The 17168-nt window shown below is 41.0% G+C and overlaps 3 protein-coding genes across 5 annotated transcripts; all 3 read right to left on the bottom strand.

Moving 5' to 3' along the window:
* Positions 1 to 308: 308 nt before the first annotated feature.
* On the bottom strand, positions 309 to 4613 carry LOC118436368. 2 transcript variants are annotated; one of them, XM_035854293.1, is made up of 6 exons: positions 3772 to 4613; positions 2176 to 2471; positions 1990 to 2098; positions 1773 to 1929; positions 1341 to 1696; positions 309 to 1264 (listed from the first exon to the last, which is right to left on the bottom strand). In XM_035854293.1, the coding sequence occupies exons 2-6, from the start codon at positions 2396 to 2398 to the stop codon at positions 853 to 855; spliced, it is 1257 nt and encodes a 418-aa protein (XP_035710186.1). In that variant the 5' UTR covers positions 2399 to 2471; positions 3772 to 4613; the 3' UTR covers positions 309 to 852. The 2 variants fall into 2 exon arrangements, with proteins under 2 accessions (XP_035710186.1, XP_035710187.1); XM_035854294.1 differs by having other exon boundaries at positions 2176 to 2481.
* A 1328-nt stretch (positions 4614 to 5941) lies between these two features.
* Positions 5942 to 8843, bottom strand: LOC110852987. The gene is made up of 4 exons (XM_022101177.2): positions 8421 to 8843; positions 7866 to 8328; positions 7037 to 7761; positions 5942 to 6941 (listed from the first exon to the last, which is right to left on the bottom strand). The coding sequence occupies exons 3-4, from the start codon at positions 7463 to 7465 to the stop codon at positions 6147 to 6149; spliced, it is 1224 nt and encodes a 407-aa protein (XP_021956869.1). The 5' UTR covers positions 7466 to 7761; positions 7866 to 8328; positions 8421 to 8843; the 3' UTR covers positions 5942 to 6146.
* Positions 8844 to 9009: 166 nt separating this feature from the next.
* Positions 9010 to 17070, bottom strand: LOC110853036 (guanine nucleotide exchange factor subunit Rich). 2 transcript variants are annotated; one of them, XR_004835394.1, is made up of 19 exons: positions 16740 to 17070; positions 16554 to 16661; positions 16315 to 16461; positions 16050 to 16244; positions 15840 to 15969; positions 15557 to 15766; positions 15334 to 15491; positions 14848 to 15261; positions 14357 to 14744; positions 13806 to 14276; positions 13590 to 13732; positions 13368 to 13529; positions 12964 to 13288; positions 12167 to 12901; positions 11888 to 12076; positions 11614 to 11799; positions 10516 to 10669; positions 9324 to 10450; positions 9010 to 9171 (listed from the first exon to the last, which is right to left on the bottom strand). XR_004835394.1 is itself a non-coding variant. In XM_035854239.1 (19 exons), exons 1-19 carry the CDS (start codon positions 16881 to 16883, stop codon positions 9113 to 9115), a joined length of 4845 nt encoding a protein of 1614 aa, XP_035710132.1. In that variant the 5' UTR covers positions 16884 to 17070; the 3' UTR covers positions 9010 to 9112. The 2 variants fall into 2 exon arrangements, 1 of the variants encoding a protein (XP_035710132.1); XM_035854239.1 differs by having other exon boundaries at positions 9924 to 10450.
* Between the last annotated feature and the right edge of the window lie 98 nt (positions 17071 to 17168).

Genomic DNA, 17168 nt, shown 5'->3' on the forward strand with positions numbered 1-17168 from the left:
AATTTTAAGGATCATGGAAAAGTGTTGAGTGCAATAATGCAAAATACGTCAGCTAATCCATATACGATCAGTTACTAGGAATAAGCTACAAGATAAGTAGATTTTATGTAGAAATTCTGCAGTTTGTGGGACTGAATCGTTTTCAAAAAATTTATGCCAAGGATTGACATTGACATTGTAACTTCCTGTCGAGTTTTCTTGTCAAAATTGAAATTAATCTTGTAAAGTATGACGATGGGTAAAGTTCACGTGCTTTTTCTTACATATTTATTGACTTACATGTTATTCATGGACTGGATATCTATAATCTTAATGACTATATAATTGTGCCTTATGGTAAATTGTGCGAGTAAGGGTATAATAAAGTAAGGATTGGGAAGGAGACTCACTATTTTGTAGTATGTAACACAAATTAAGGGCCAGGAGTCGACGTTTCGAACCTGCGTTCTTCAGGACCGGAGGAAATTTTGAGGTGAGTGTCGCAAGTCTGAGAATACAGGTCAAACATCGACTCCTGGCCCTTAATTTGTGTTACATACTACAAAATAGTACGTCTCCTTCCCACTCCTTGCTTTATTTTAAATATAATTGTGCCTTATTAAACACGTAAATCTCTTCCTATTCCTCTTCTTAAATTTAATTCCCTGAGTACAATATTGGTAGATGAAGGAAGTTTAATGTACAAGTAAATAATACATATATGTAGAATTTATGATTTGTTAAAAATCTTTTCTACAAGTACTAATAACTAATCTTACAAATCATGGTTGTTGTTTTTTAAATATGTATACTTATTAGTCGTACATAGAAAATTGAATGGAACACAATAAATAAATCTTATCATAGTAAATTTCACAGAATTCCGCACCTTGGCTTTCCCAGCGGTCTCCACTCGACCGCTGGGACGATATCCTCCCGTGTCAACAGCATTTTTACCTTGATTCGTCTCTGGTTCCTAATCTCTTTCATGTTTTGTGGATTGACGCTTGGCGTTTCGGCGAGATTATCCGTACTTTTGTCCAGGAGTGGTAGCTCCTTCTGGTCGACCACTTTCTTTGGTGCGGGCTTAAGTCCGATGGCATCTTCTCCCTTGATTTCGTTCAAATTGCCACCCCATCGCTGATTTGTTTTCTTTGATTTTTTCGCCAATTTGTAAACCTTTCGCCGCTTGCAGAATTTGCACAGAAAGCAGCATTTCTTGGCACAGTAATGGTCACAATCTCCGCAACAGCCTGGCTCCTCGGAGTCGTCGATACGGCAGCAACTGAGTCAACCCAAAGAGAACAAGCTAGTCAGTGTTTACCAAAGTATGTTATCAGTTGATACATGCAAAACCTTACCACAATCCGCAGCAAATACATTTACAGAAACATTTAAGCCTTGGATAGTCTTTAGTCTTGGAATCCCACAAATATTTTAATCTTTCCCATCCAAGCTTGACAAATCTTCGTATGAAATTAAACTCGAACAAGTCCGTCCAGTGCTTCGTTCTCTCGGTTCCTTCCAGAGGTGGGATTTTAATGGTTTTAATCGCCCTTAGAATTGACATTGGGGATGGATAGACATTTTCGAGAAGAACTTTTCTCAACATTTTTTTCAGAAGGAGGAGCACAGCCCGTTTAAATTGTCGGTATCGGATGTATTTGGCCTGAAAGCGGTGAACTTGACGAAAGTGGATGCAGGACATGAGATAGAACTGAATGAACAGACGTAATTAGCATGAGTCGCAAAATTCATAAAATGTTTTTGAAGTATTTGTACTGAAATTTTACCCTAAATCGTTCAAATTCCATTTCTTTCTCATCATCCCAATTGTAGTCACGAAACATTTCGTACATTGTGGGATAGTTGAAGTCAAAGAAGAGTCCGGTTCGCCTAAATTCACGCGTCGTGATGTGATCTTTGCCCGTCTCGTTGAATGTGACCCAACTAAAATGTTAAGAAAAAATAAATTTAGAAATGCAAATAGATTTTAAATTTGTGACTTGCATTTTCCAGGCGTTCATGTATAAAAATTCTCTCTCCATGTGATCCTTGTGCGCAACGATGATTGCGACTAAGAATGCCAACTCGGAATAGTTGAGGTCACCAGTGTGGGCTTAATACACGGTACAAAATTATAAATCAGCGTCTTAAAAATAATATTTAAGTTTGACCAGAAGTTGCTATTCTTACTTAAATCGAGCAAATTAAATACGGCTTGTGACTGTTTCGCTGTGATCCTCCCATTCGTCAGAACTTTCATTAAGGCGAAGAAGGTAATGTTGTGAATCACGTTGAGCCGCCGGTGGTCCAAGACGGAGAGAATTGACCCAAAAAGAGGCATGTGATTAACTGACCAGGTTGTCGTCCCATAGTCAAAGTGCAAGGGTTGGAAGACGGGGTGGTGGTAACGCATTTTCAAGGAATTTTGGGTCAGAGTGGTAGAAGTTGAAGAAATTATAACAGTTGGTGTACAAGATTATTTGACACTTTATCAGTCTATAGGGTTACGACAAATGGCCGAGTTACAAAATAAATTTTCATTTTTATTAGCCCGAGGCAGGGCTTATGGAAACGTCATGTCTGTCCGTCTGTTTTTCGATAACTCTCTAACGAGCTGACCGATTGACTTGAAATTTTTACCATGTGTGTACATATTGGACAAGTTAGGAAACGAGTTCGAAGATGGGCGAAATCGGTCAAGTGGTTGACCGGTGGGGGTCATGTGAGTAAAAATTTCGAAATTCAAAATTGTCGTAGAAAGCTGCAATTTAGTATAGAGGTAGCTAATGACTTCTAATAGAAAAAAATGAATTTAAGTTGGAAAATTTTTCATCTTGAGGGACGCTATGGGGTGACCCATACCGATTAGAAATTGCTTGAAAAACATTAAATCCGGCACGGTGATACTTATGACTTCTCATTAAAGAATATGAAGTTAAAATGCCAAATAGTAGAAAATATCTAGCAAACATTTAGTCATCCACGAGTCATCCACACCACGGAGGTTGGTAATATTATCATGTCGGTGAATTCGAAAAAAATAGGAGTGAGCTCGGATTCACCGAGTCAGGGACAGAATCCCTGACTAGGGCTAAATGGACTCTGCACTGTAGATTTAAAAAAATAAGACTTGTTGAAAATATGTCATGGGTTATATACAATGGGAAATCTAATTTTTAGGCCTTTTCGGATGGGCTTATAGATTTGTCAAGATGTCTGTGCGCACGATAACTCTCTTTAAACACAAGCTGGCGACCTGAAATTTTGCGAAGTTCATCTTCGGGTCAAAAGTAAGGATGAGTTCAAAGACGGGCATGATCGGTCAGGTCGGTGGGGGTCTTTTAAGTGGTTAGGGGTTGACTGAAAAAATATTAAATGTCATAGAAAAGTCCCAAATTTGTCGTAGGAAGTTGAAATTTTGACAACAGGTGAAACCGTAGGGACTAATCCATACAGATTTTTCAAAAATATGCCACTCCACTAGTCAATGGTCGTTTTAACCGACAACCGCAACGCCTGACTCGGGCTAAATAAAGGCTGCACATTGGAAATTTCAAGTTTACTATTAGACATAGTACCCTCGAGATTTTTAGCTTAAAAAATCAATCAAAAAATTACGACGATTTCATCCTCAAGAATTGAATCTCTATGTCTGCCTATGCAAAAGTTATTAAAGGTCATAGAGTTGGTTCTCACGCCCATGGGAGAAGAACCAAGGATTTTTAAAAATAATTATTTTATTTCTAACTCGACCATTTGTCGCAACCGTTAAGGGAGAAGCGTTACCTAGATACTTAATGTCAAGCAATCGTGGTCATGTCCGTCCGGGAGATTAACGTTACCTAGATACTAAATGTCAAGCAATCGTGGTTGGTGTACTAGGAAGCGTCCAAGGTTGCTTGACAACTTTAGTAATAATTACAAGGTTGCGACAATTGCTCCGACGACTAAAAAACTTTAATTTTAAAAACCCTGGTACTTTTGCCACCAGTGTGCGTCGCACAAACTGTAACCCAGAAACAAACCGCACAAAAATTGTCAACACTCACATTTCGTTCCCTCGAATTATTTTTTCTTAAGTTATGACATGGCGACGAAATTTGTCGAAAACAAGGTGGTGGCGGCGGGTGTGACCTTGCGACATGTCGACAACACCAATAAGAAGTGTCTGTCGAAGTTTGATGAAAATCGGACGAGAAATGGCGAAGTTATGGCATGGCGACGTAATTTGGCGAAAACAGGGTGGTGGCGATGAGTGTGACCATGCGACATGTCGATAACACCAAAAAAAAGTCTCTGTCGAAGTTTGATGGAAATCGGCCGAGAAATGGCGAAATTATGGCATGGCGACGAAATTTGGTGAAAACAAGGGGTTGGCGGCGGGTGGGACCTTGCGACATGTCGACAACACCAATTAGAAGCGTTGTGCTTAATTTCATGCAAATCGGCCGAGAAATGGCGAAATTATTGCATGGCGACGAAATCGCCAAGGAAAACAAGGGATGGGCGGTGGGTGGGACATTGCGACATGTCAACAACACCAATAAGAAGCATTGTGCCAAATTTCATGCAAATCGGCCGAGAAATGGCGAAATTATTGCATGGCGACGAAATCTGTCGAAAACAAGGGGGTGGCGGTGGGTGGGACCTTGCGACATGTCAACAACACCAATAAGAAGCATTCTGCTAAATTTCATGCAAATCGGCCGAGAAATTGCGAAATTATTGCATGGCGACAAAGGTTGTCGCCATGCCATGCATTTATAAGGGGGGGAGCTGTTGGCCGCCCTAAGAAGGGCGTTTCCAGAGCACACGACGAGGACGTCGCTCCCTCGTGCTCCACGCGGGTCGGCCCCCGCGGACGCCCGAATGCGTCCGCGGGGATCTACCTCCACCGACCTGGAAAGCCCTGCCCACGTCACCGCCTCTGCAACCGCGTTCCCCTAGGGGGCCCGTCTGACCCTCGCCTTACGAGGTGGGAGCGCACCCGTAAATCGGCCCCCATTAAGACTTCGAACTCGGGAACCCGGTCGGCCCCAAGGGGAGGTATCGCTAAAGAGCGGCGTCACCCAAGGGTTGGAGGTAGAGAGCCCCTCTCACTTGCCAAGCGCCACCCGCACTTTTGGCAAGCCCCGCCGGCTCCCCACCCGGTGAGCCTGCTTGGTGGGAGGAGCATTGGAGGGGGGACCTTCCCGTAAGGCTCTCCCCTTGCAGCGTTGCTCCCCCGGACCACCCCTCCAACGGGAAGAGAGTCGGGGCTGTGGGACAAACCACGGGTGGACCCGACTCTCTAGGGCAGTATGACCTTGCATTTTGTGCATTAAAAGTTTCAAAAAGGTCAGTGGGGGTTTTCAAAACGAGGGGGTGGGGTATGGCCAACATGCGTATAGGAACATCTCACATGTTCCGTGTTTACAATTGTTACAAATAATTCAATTAATTATATCAGCATTGTTGGGGGTGGGAAAATATCCATTCTTCATGGGAAGGGGCACATGGCCAATTACTTATGTGAAAATAACATAAAATTATTAAAATACAAATATAAGGCTGGGTTTTGTATTTGTAGTATGAATAAATTAGAAGTTGACATAAATTCATGTAACTCTTGTCAATCAGAGAGTGAAACGTGTGGGAACCCATCACTACTGTGGTAATGTTTGTAATAATCTACATGCCAACTGCAACTTCGTCTCTTCGCCCACTCAATCAAAGCAAGGTTTTTGGCTGGTTCGATACTTTTCCAAATTTCTGATATCTTATGTTAATTAACTGTTGTATAATTGCGATTTCGTGCTACAAGAAGCGCATCATGCAACACGAACAGAACTTGCTTCGAGGTGTAACGTTGGAACAGCATCATGCCAAAAATTAATGCGTACAAATGAGTCTACTCGATATGAAGATGTGATTTTGTACCAGGATGCAAAGGGGACAAAGTCTGAAATTTTACGAATATTTTTACAGTTGTAATTTTTTGTATTATAAAATTTTGTCGAGCACTAAAATGAAACAGGTTTGTGTGTTTATCTGACTCACTACTGGCTGTGTTGATTCACTACAATTTTGTATATATTTTTTATAACTATTTCTACATCCTCTAAGAAGCTGCTAATAAACGAGCAAAAGAACTAATTTTTCGCTGAAGCAGTGGTCCATGATTACTCCTTGGTAGGAGGGTTCCCTTTGAAGAAGACTTTGGATAGTCGCATTTTCAATGAGGCGGACCGTTCTTTGAATGAGGTTCGTTTCCCACCGGAGCCAGGTCGAGTTGAAGATGATGATCCATCACCCGTGTTGATCGTATCCTTTTTATTCCAAGGTCTTGACCTTCCTCGACGCAACGCGGCGCAACATCCACCAAATTCGCTCTCGGATTCTGATACGAGGAACTGTTCTTCTTGCCTCTCCTCTGACAGAGTGACGATGTTAGACTGAGGAGACAATTCCTTCAATTGTTCCGGATGACAGAGAGAGATTGTTCGTGCAGAAGTAGCACTGGCAGTAGACTCCTTTTGAGACAGGGTAACGCTACTTGGAATTATGACCTCAGGAGTAGTGGTATCGTCATTGTCGATGAGACTTGAAGGTTGTTCGGCGATATCCAAGCGGTTATTATTTTCGGCTGGGGTAGGCTCGGCTCCAGAAGATTTTGGGTTGGAAGAATCTTCGCAGTCATCCAAGGTGTAAATCGAGTCTTTTTCTGTGACTCTGGTAGTCTCAGGATATGATTTCTTCATCGCTCGACTAAGATTAAGCAATAAAGCTTCTTCTTCTCCTTGTTCTTGATCAGGTTCCACAATTTCAAAATGATCCTGACTTTGCTGCTGCGGCGCTGTGTCAAAAATGGCAGACACTGAACCAAATGCTTCCTCCTTTCGGAGATACGTATTTTGATCCCGGAAAGTTGTTTTAGTTTCTTGATCATCATCATCATCCTGCTCTTGCATTACACACTACCAAAAATATATAACATTAATATTTACGTAATAATTAAAAATAAGCGAAACAATTGCTAATATAAACCAAAGTTACTTGTAATACGACTCACCTCAATTTCTTGTTGTTGTGGTAGAGCCGGAATCTGGTCCACCACGACCACTTCAATTGGTTGATGACGACCACCACTGACTGTTCCTGCCAAGTCAACATCTTTGTCATTGCATTGAGAAGAAGTCCAACCAGTACCACTCAAAAAATCCGGATAGCGCCCAGAAAGTGAAGAAATGATGTCTTCATCTAATTGCACTACTCCAGGATCACTTGTGGTAGATTCTTCCTCTAACATCTGGTCAATTTCATCCATGACAGACGCGACTGTTTCAGGGTATGAATCCCACGGTATAGTCGGGCAAGAATTTTCCAACTCAGAGAAAAACGTCCCTTCGTCATCGCCGCGATTATTGTCCTTATTGTCATTAGTTGTCGCCAAGCCAGGAGTAAATTGAGTAACCGATTCTTTAGATTTTGAAGTAGACATTGTCCCATCATCAGTAGTACGTGGTTCCACAGTGGAAGTGGTATCATCTGCATTATACGCTAATTCCTCCTGAGACGGGGTAGCGTTACGTGGAATTGTAGCCTCAAGAGTAGTGGTAACATCATTGTCGATGAGACTTGGAGGGGCAGGTTGTTCGGTGAGGTCAAAGTGGTTGTTATTGTCTCTTCGGTTGGAGTAGACTCGATTTCAGGAGATCCAGAGTTGTTATTGGGCGAATCGTCGTCCAAAGTGGAAATCGGGAAGGTTATTTCTTCTCCCAAGGTTATTCGGGTAATCTGAAGATGGTAAAGAAAATTCAAACGAGGGAACTAACGTCAAAAGATTGTATACTATATACTCCTGACTTGGCCTCTTCATTCATGAATTGGTTACCACTCACCTCAGTTTTTTCCGGTTGTTGCAGAGCAGGAATTTGGTCCACTACGACCATCTCAATTGGCTGATAATGACTACCACTGACTGTTCCTGCAAAGTCGACATCTTCATTCCTGCATTGAGAAGAAGTCCATCCAGTGCCACTCGAAAAATCCGGATAGTGTCCAGAAAGTGAAGAAACGATGTCTGCATCAACTTGAACTATAACAGGATCACTTATCGTAGAGCGAGTAGATTCTTCTTCTATCTTTTCCTCAATTTCATTCATGACGGCGATTGTTTCAGCATTTGAATCCCATGTCACAGTCGGACAAGAATTGTCCACCTCGGACGAAGTCGTCTCCTCGTCATCGTCATTCTCATCATCCTTATTGTCATCAGTTATCATCGCGCCAGTAGATTCGATAGTCAATTCTCTAGATTTTGAAGTAGATCGTGTTCCATCATCACCAGTGCGTGGCAAAGTCCTGCAAATTGATGCAAATTAAACGAATGTGACATTACTCCTCTGACGAGTAATTACGTTTCATGTTTTGAAATCCCACCAAAACTAACTAACCTTTTATTCCGCTTGTACCGGATACGTCTTTTTCGTTTCTTGGAGGCTGCTGTTAACCCTGATTGCTTCTGCTCTTCAACTGCCGGTGGTTGTGGCGCTGACCCGACTTCTCCACTGGGCGACATGGCAGTCTTGCTTGCAGTCGCAGGAATTTCGACAGGTGATTCTTCTGTAGCTACCTTATCGTTCGGTGGGGGTGAAGATGGTTCAAGTAGTGGAACTACGTGAGGCTCTGCTGCGCCGTGATTGTCTGCCATATTATCAAATTTGTTACCAAAAGTGTAGAGTTTACTGTACTTTCGTTAGTTTAAAGACTGATGAAACTATAATTTTTTGTTAATTATTCATTGAAATTATTAAATTCTGAACTTCCAGTTCACGCGTGGTTGAAAATATTCGCATTTTCTCCTGAGTCTGTTTTTGCGGGCAGTGTCTTCATTTTGTCTCAATTTTGCTGTCCCTATGACATTTATGGAATTTTTGCACTTTTGCATGATCATAAGGACTTTTATGATTCGATGATGCAATTTGCATAAGCCAACTAAAATTGAAATATGGGTATTAATAAATCAGAAAATATCAAAAATTGTTACGTTATTGTATTTCCGAGATGTCGGTTTTTATTTGTATTTATTACATGATTAAATGATTATCCATATACTTTCATATTTGCATTTCCAACAAATTCCTCTTTACATAATATCACACTTGACTGCACTGGACTGCTTTGGATTGGACATCTTTGGACGACCTGTATTTCACTCTCGTAATAAGTAAACTAATCCACCGGCGCAACAGGGGGGATAGCTGGGGGATATTTCGGATATGAAATTTCTCCCCAGCTATTCCACCCAGGTTGTGCCCATGAATTAATCCACGGCAAAATACCAATATGTCAACTACTTTAATAAAGCTATAAATATTTCAATTGAACAAAGTCCACACATTTTCTAACTAGTAAACTAATTAATAGCACAAAACACGCTCTCAATAAAGATTTCTTTAACATTTGGCAATAATTATTAAGGGTTATGTTCACGTTTACACATTTAGTACTGGAATATTATGGATTCACTTACGCATTGTACATTATTTGTAATTATATGTTGTCAACTATTTTGTTAATTCGTAGCATTATTATTGCATTATCGTTCATTATTATATAGATTTTATTATGTATGAGTTGGTGGGTGGGTATAAAAATGTGCAAGATTCCAAGACTGCACTCGGCCCAATTTCAAATTTGGATAAAAAATGAGGTAGTCGTTTATACTTTATAAATTAATAACGTAGAAATAGAATTTGAATTTTGCACAATTAATTTAAATTACATAACAATATAGCGAAATAATATAGTACGTAATATTTGATGCTGGTTATTCGTATTAGTATTTAGTTCTAGTGCATAAACAAGTACGAGTTAAGTTTCATTATTAAAATTGAGTAGAAACTACATGACGGAACAGTTACTTTGTCCTGTCTCGTTCACCATGTCATTCTCACTTTTTGAAGTTTTTAGGGAAGATTCCACCCTATTCCCGTCACCATCGACTTCTCTCACACTAAGGGAAGACCTCCTCCCACTTATAGAATCCGTCCCACTGATCTCGGAAGTCTCGTCTGAATCTGGAATGCTGGTGATGCTCGGCTTTGGAGAGACTAGTCGGCCTGGATGGTGATGATGATTTAATGCGGTCGAAAGTCCACTGTTATTGAATCGAGATGATGCTGTTGCCGGTTGTAGGGACGAAGACGTATTATTATTAGGTCCAAATTTGTTTGGATTATTATTCGTTATTGCAGAACTTCGGGTTAGAAACGGTTCAGTTTTTCGTCTCTGTAGATCGGAAGGATGGTGATGATTTTGTAAGGGAGGAGATGAGGAGGAAGAATCGTTATTAATAGAAGATGATGAGTTGAGCAGGTGGCTGTTTGGGGCTGGAGTTTGGGTTTGAGCGAACGATAAATATTTTACTAGCAATCCGTGCACTTGAGTGTTGATCATGGTGGTGAAAACTTTGTATCCGAGACTATAAATAAAGATATTGAATAATGAGGTAATAGCATTCAAAAACGTGACAAAATATGCACTTACCATTGAGTATTTGACCATACTGTGATACCGATGAGCCCATCTCTCAAGTTTCTCAGTATATCAGGGTGTTGATCGCGAGACGCGTTCACGGTCCGAAAAACGCCAACAGCGTCACGGAGAGCGACCGAAATTATGAGTGACCAATCCAGTGCTCCTACAAGTTTTTTAAATCAGTAAGTTAAGTAAAGATTGTTTAATTATTGTTTGCGTTGGATTCAGAGATCCGTGATTAATTAATCGTGATTAACGGATTAAGGATTGGGATTAAGGATTAATAATCCTTAATGCTTAATCCCAACAAAAAAATGTGTGAAATCAATCCTTAATCCTTAATCCCGACGAAATATTTTTGCTCCATTAATCCTTAATGCTTAATCCCGACGAAGCATGCCCAAATTATTAATCCTTAATCGTGATTAGGATTAATTCTCACGAGAGATTAATACTGCGAATGAGCAAGGTAACAGTTATTCTCAACCATGTGATATTTTTCCATTCTTTCTACTTTCCTCTCCTGAAATTATCTAGCATGCATTATATTTTTTAACTTTATATTGTTGCTTCCATAAAAGTACTGATTCAATCGTTAATCATGGCGAACAGGAATCTAACTGAACTGAAAGGTTTGCCATTCGTTTTGACCGGCACATTTTTTGATGTCGAAGAACTTGACAAGTCTTGTGGCTCTGTAAAGGCCAGGGGCATAGCTTGTGCACCAAAACTTGCCGTAATTGGCGGGGATATTATTCCAACATTGATTTTTATTACGTACTTAACGCAACACTACTATATATTGCACGTTTTGTAAGTATTTGAGATTTGACACATTAATATCGCTGTGTCGATAATTCTGTGCAGGAAAATAAAAATTATATTAATCCTTAATCATGAATTAATCAGGATTAATTAATCCTTAATCCTTAATCCCGAATTCAAAAGCATTGTGAATTAATCCTTAATCCTTAATCCCAGCAAATTGAATTATTTAATTAATCCTGGACTAATCTAATCCCGGAATAACATTAATCCTTAATCCTTAATCCCACAAAAAAATTCATTAATCACGGATCTCTGGTTGGATTACGGATCTATCCTTACCTGCTTCCCACATTATTTGTTGTAAGAAACGAAGTTGCACCCCAGCCTTGGATGAATTTAGTGAGGCCACATTATTTTCTCCAGCATTTTCTGGTAAATGTATAATCGGCGTGAAGTCTGAGGGTTGAATTGGGCTTTGATCCATCATCATACTTTCTTCACTGAGTATGCTGACCGTGTCGTCCGCTGCAATACCATGGACAAGGATTTATAAATAATTTCACAGCATCTGAATACATACGCAGAAAAATACAAACAGCAACTAATCTAATACCGATAATAACGGAATGCGGCATCAATCTAGCTTCCATTGAACGATGGTTTTCTCCGTTATTTCCCGGTGCAGAATTGTACCCGCTGTCCCCACCACCAGGTCTTGAAAATGAGTGACGGTTTCCAAACACATCTACGGTCAATGGTTTTAATGGTGAGGTGGTTTCCGGCGACGGGAATTTTATGGATTCTGAGAAGACAAGAACATATGCATTATAAATATAGTCCGACAGTCTAAACAAGAGGGTTTAATTCTTAAAAATTGTGTAACGTTTCTCACCAGTGGACGGTGTTCTACTGTGCATCGTCAAATTAGAAAATTCGGGGTACGGCCATTCAAACTCGGTATGAATCATCTTTAACGCGGCAACAAAATCTGTGACCATTACCCCCTTCTTTTTCTTCTCCTTTTGCAACCAACTGACTAAATGAAAATCGAGATGGGCAGCCAACTTTCCTAAATCTCGTAATTTTCCTTCGGATAAAATTTTCCTGGCGTGTCGCTCAATAATTGCGTCGACATATGTGACCCCACCAGATATAGGTTTGTCTATACCGTCGTAATACCCACCACCACCACCGCTGAGGTATGCCTGTTGCATTTGCTGATAATTCGATCCTGACAAGGAAGCCGTGTCAGCAAATACACTGGAAGGGGATGCGTAATTATTGTTGGGTCCACTTAAACCGCTACCACCGCCACCACTTGTCGGAGGAGTTGATACGCTTGCTTTGGAGGAGGGAGATATTTGGCTGGGTGAGTTAGAGGACTGTCCTTGCTGAATATTTGATGGAAGGGGAGGTGAGGGTCGTGTTTCTGAATTTGTTCTGCTTAATTCACGATGCGTTGCGTCCTGGGCGAATTTTGGGACGACGGATGTGCTCAAACTTCTCACTCGGGGGACTTGCATTGTTCCCAGGACCATGGAAATGTCGTATTCGGATGGGCTCACCGGGGGCGTTTGCATGTTGAACCGAACAACGGATGAGCGCATGGGTTCAACATCACAGGGATCTGGCCAACCAATAATAGATATTAGCCGTACACTTAGGTAGGCAGTGATAATTTTAACGTACCAATCGCCTTCAAAAATCTGACTAGATCTTTCACCAAATCCCATTTCCTCCCTTCTAACGCTTTATCCATTAATTGCGTAGCAAATTTTCGTGAAACAGTGGGAGACTCAAGGTTTTGAATGACGAGCAGATACGTCGCAGCAATATCGAGTTGGCCACGTTGAAGGCATTCATCGAATAAGGCGCGAGGTCGTCCCGCAACGGAGAATAAATGCGGCCATAAGGCCAACTCTGTCTTTCTCGCACACTGTCCTACCGTTCGAAGGTAGACTGGGAATTCTCGCACAAATTCTATCACGGAAGGAAGAAGAGCGTCCGGAATGGGCTGCACAAAAAAGGATAGTAGATTTTTTATATATATTTGAGGTAATTAGACAAGTAAGCAATTGTCAAACTGGATTTACCTCTTTACTGGTAGCTTCTTCCTCCAACACTTCGTGCAACAAAAGTTCCAACGAGTGAGGGAAATAAGGTAACTTGGAACAACTTCGAGCAATCTCCCAGGCATAATATCCAAGGTTTCGACGAATTAATTGTCTCAGGATTTGATGGAGGTAGACTTGACTCTGTTGAAGGACAGAAAATGCATATAAACTTATTCTATTGATAAACTATCAATATATTACCGTTCTTTGGAGGATACAGAATGGAAATAGCGTGTAGAGTGATCCATTCGGGTCTGATGTAGCACTAACAACACTGCTCACACTCGCGTACGACAGACAGTCGTTTTCCGCCCCCAAGATTATAGCCTTTTCAAACAATATTGCTGTACAAAGGGAAATAGAAACATTTAAATTTGCATTAAAAACAATCAAGTGAGTCAAATAAATCAGGCTCACTCAAAGGATAAATTGAAATTGGAAATCCCAACATGATTCGACTCGATATAAACGTATGAACAGAACTCTGTGATTTTTCCTTTAGCGGAAGCCACACCCGCATCTCTTGTCCGCAGTAGAGCCACAACGCCTCGCTAAGGTATGGGTTGTGGTTGTGGTGTGTTGAGCAAACTTGGGACGCTTCGCTGCTCCCATTATTGCACGCTCTTGGCAACCAAATCATCTCCACGCAGGATGCCAATACGGTGGGGGTTATGTACTGAGGCGCACTTCCCTGTGTATTCTCTTGGACAAGGAATTCGTGATGGAGAATCATGAGTCGGCCGGAGACATTGATGACGACGCTGTGTTGTTGGGTGGTCGGGGGAGAGGAGAAGGAAGTTTTCAGGGTGGTGAGGTAAATGGATATCACACAGGCAGGATGGACACAAAGAGCAGAAATGTCAATCGTTTGCATGCAGTCGCAGGGATCTGAAAAACGGGATTAATTTTAGATGAGATTTGTCCACAAATTATTATACATATAATTGATTATTATATATCATTCTCACCAATAGCATTTGGATTAGTCACATCGTGAATTAGATCACTCCTCAACTGAAAAATTGCCAAAGTACTGTCCGCCGCAAACACGAGCAACTTGTCCCGATCCAAACTGAGGAGTAAAATTTGAGATGGAAGTTGTTTCACATGAGCAAATTTGTTGTCTAGTTTCGAGTCTCGTGGATAAAATCGTAATTCGTCTCGATCTTGAGCAATATCATACACGGCAACGACGAGATAGTTTCGCCACCACATCATTCCACCCACGACGACAAAATCTCTCTCTTGCGCCTCATTGCCAAACAACTTCCACTTCCTTTCCATTATGGAGTACATGGCGAGGCCGTAGCGGCCAGAGACGGCAATGTTGAGACCTTCGGGGTCCATAGCGGTGTACTATTCATAATCATTGTTTATTATTATTTACAATTAGATTAAAGGTACAGATCAAAGGCCACAAAGACCACTTTGTAACTAGAAGAAAAACAAAGAAATTTACCCGGATTGGCCAATTCGTAGCAGAGTAAGTATGCGGAATAGGAACAACAACCCAATTCTTGCTATTCCCCAAGGGTGCGATTTGTTCGTTTGCTTTCGATTTGTTGCCACCCCCACTGAATCCACCACCACTCGACCTTCCTCCTCCACTATTTGCGAGAAGTGATTCTCCACTAAAATTAATCAGGAGTCGATCCTCCCCTTGCAAGTATAAGTGTTCAATCTGACTCATTGACGGATTCACAGTGAGAGAGCTCTTTACGAACGGGATGACTGCAAATAGTCCCGCACTCAAGCAAATATCGGGGAGCGAGTTTGATCTCGATGTCTTTCTGTTGGGTGGAAATTCACCCGTTTTTGAGGGTATATAGGCATTCACGGTGTTCATTGCGTTCTCCTCGACAGCCATCCAGAGCTGGAATGGGTAATTATTATTATTTGAAATTGTCAAATTAATAATAAATTTGTTTTATGGAAAAACGTTAACCTGGTAGCCCTCTGCAGCCCAGTCGAGGGATCTGATTATTTTCTGAGCAAACGGGGACAAATCTCCGGTCCATGACCAGGAGCATGTAAGGAGGGAACCGAACACAGACCAAAGGGCGAAACCACCTTTTTCCCAAGATATCGCAATGGCACATCCGTCTAAGTTAATAATACATTGTCATTGTTGAGTCCTTTTATGCTGTATACAATTTTTTAAAGTTTACCTGGCGTCCACGTCATGCACTTGACAGGCCCTGGGGACCCAGGAAAATCTTTAGACGACAGTTTCAAATGGAATAAAAGCTGAAGTCCGCCCGTTTGATCGTCCACACTAAAGACTGAAGTTTCCGCATTTTTTCGCCCAAACGATAGTAATCTGTACTTGTGATTAACACTGGAAAATGTGGCGTCGTCAATGTTGGAAGCCCAAATTCCTTGTATGTAAAAATATTGTGTAAATTGTCATGTTTAAATGTATTACAATGTTTTACAAAAACAATATCTTACCTTGCACGCTGTTGGGGTCATAAGCTTTGGTGGATGCCGTGAGAAATGCTGCACGTCCGTCGGACAGGACAAGAGAAAATCCACCAACGAGGGGAGAATATTGCAGATTGACGGGATACACGTTTGATTCCTACGGAGAGGACAATTATTACATAATTTTACACATATAACTAACAAGAAAATAGTAGCAAAATTAAGAATAGTTTGTACGGTAATGGGAACAGCTCGGGAAGCTTGTTGATCCAGTGAGAAGGGAATTCTTCTCAAATCGATGCAAAAATCGTTATTGACCGTGCCGTCCCATCGATATCGTAAAATATGGTTTTCATCCGTGGACACCATAAGCTCATCGCGAAACAAGGCGACACATCCTATGAATTTGCCACGAACTGCAATTTCTTGAACCTGATGAATAGGACGAGTAAATTATTTAACTATCATTTACTTAATTTTAATTATATTGTGTATGAATTACAAGTTGGAGCGTGATGGCTGGAATGGGTTCTTTAAGAAAAAGCTCGTCACTTTCACGTCGAAGCTTATGGTTATCTGGGTCGATTTGTTCGTATAGGTTTTTATTTCCACTGGACAACCCGTAGAACAAGAGATACCCTCCGGCCGTCTAGTAAAGAATGATAAATACTGGTTAAGTGAATGATTAAATAATTGAAGGTCAGTTTGTCTTTGTTGGAGCCAATGTAAATAAGTACATACCACGACGACAATCGCTGTCGAGTCTGGTTTCCATATAAGGGCGACGTTCGGTCCCAACTTGTCTACAGAGGTGGGACTTCGCTCGTGACAAACGACAGGAAGACATGGCTGTGATCATTTAAAAAATATCCATCGTTTTATCTCCCACTCTAGACTATTCGCCATTTCACAAGTGACATTACTTACCCGAGACGTCCAAATTGACAGCGATGAGTGAGTAAGAACAGCAAAGATGATTTTATCTCGATTAGCGACCACTTGTGAAACCGGACTGGGTGGATCTGCCTCCGGAACTCGGAGAATTCGAGGCCACCCAAAACTAAAGTACATCCTGAACGGTCTTACTTGGTCACAAAATTAGTAATTAATTACTAGAAGATTTTGACATGTCCTAGTCCTACACATAATAACCTAATAATAATTATAAGACACTTGTCCATAAAACTCTAAAATTTGGATTTCGATAAAGTAAAACTAATGCAAAAATTAATAGTGCAAAATTGTGTACAACTGTCAACATGTTTTGCTAAATATTGTGTTCTTGCTGCTGGTAGCAAAATTCCACATCCAACCCAACAGAGATTTAAAGTTGGTTGGTGAAAATCAGGGAAATCT

This window comes from Folsomia candida, unplaced genomic scaffold, assembly GCF_002217175.1.
Source record: "Folsomia candida strain VU population unplaced genomic scaffold, ASM221717v1 Fcan01_Sc008, whole genome shotgun sequence".
In the NCBI taxonomy this organism is placed as follows: domain Eukaryota; kingdom Metazoa; phylum Arthropoda; class Collembola; order Entomobryomorpha; family Isotomidae; genus Folsomia; species Folsomia candida.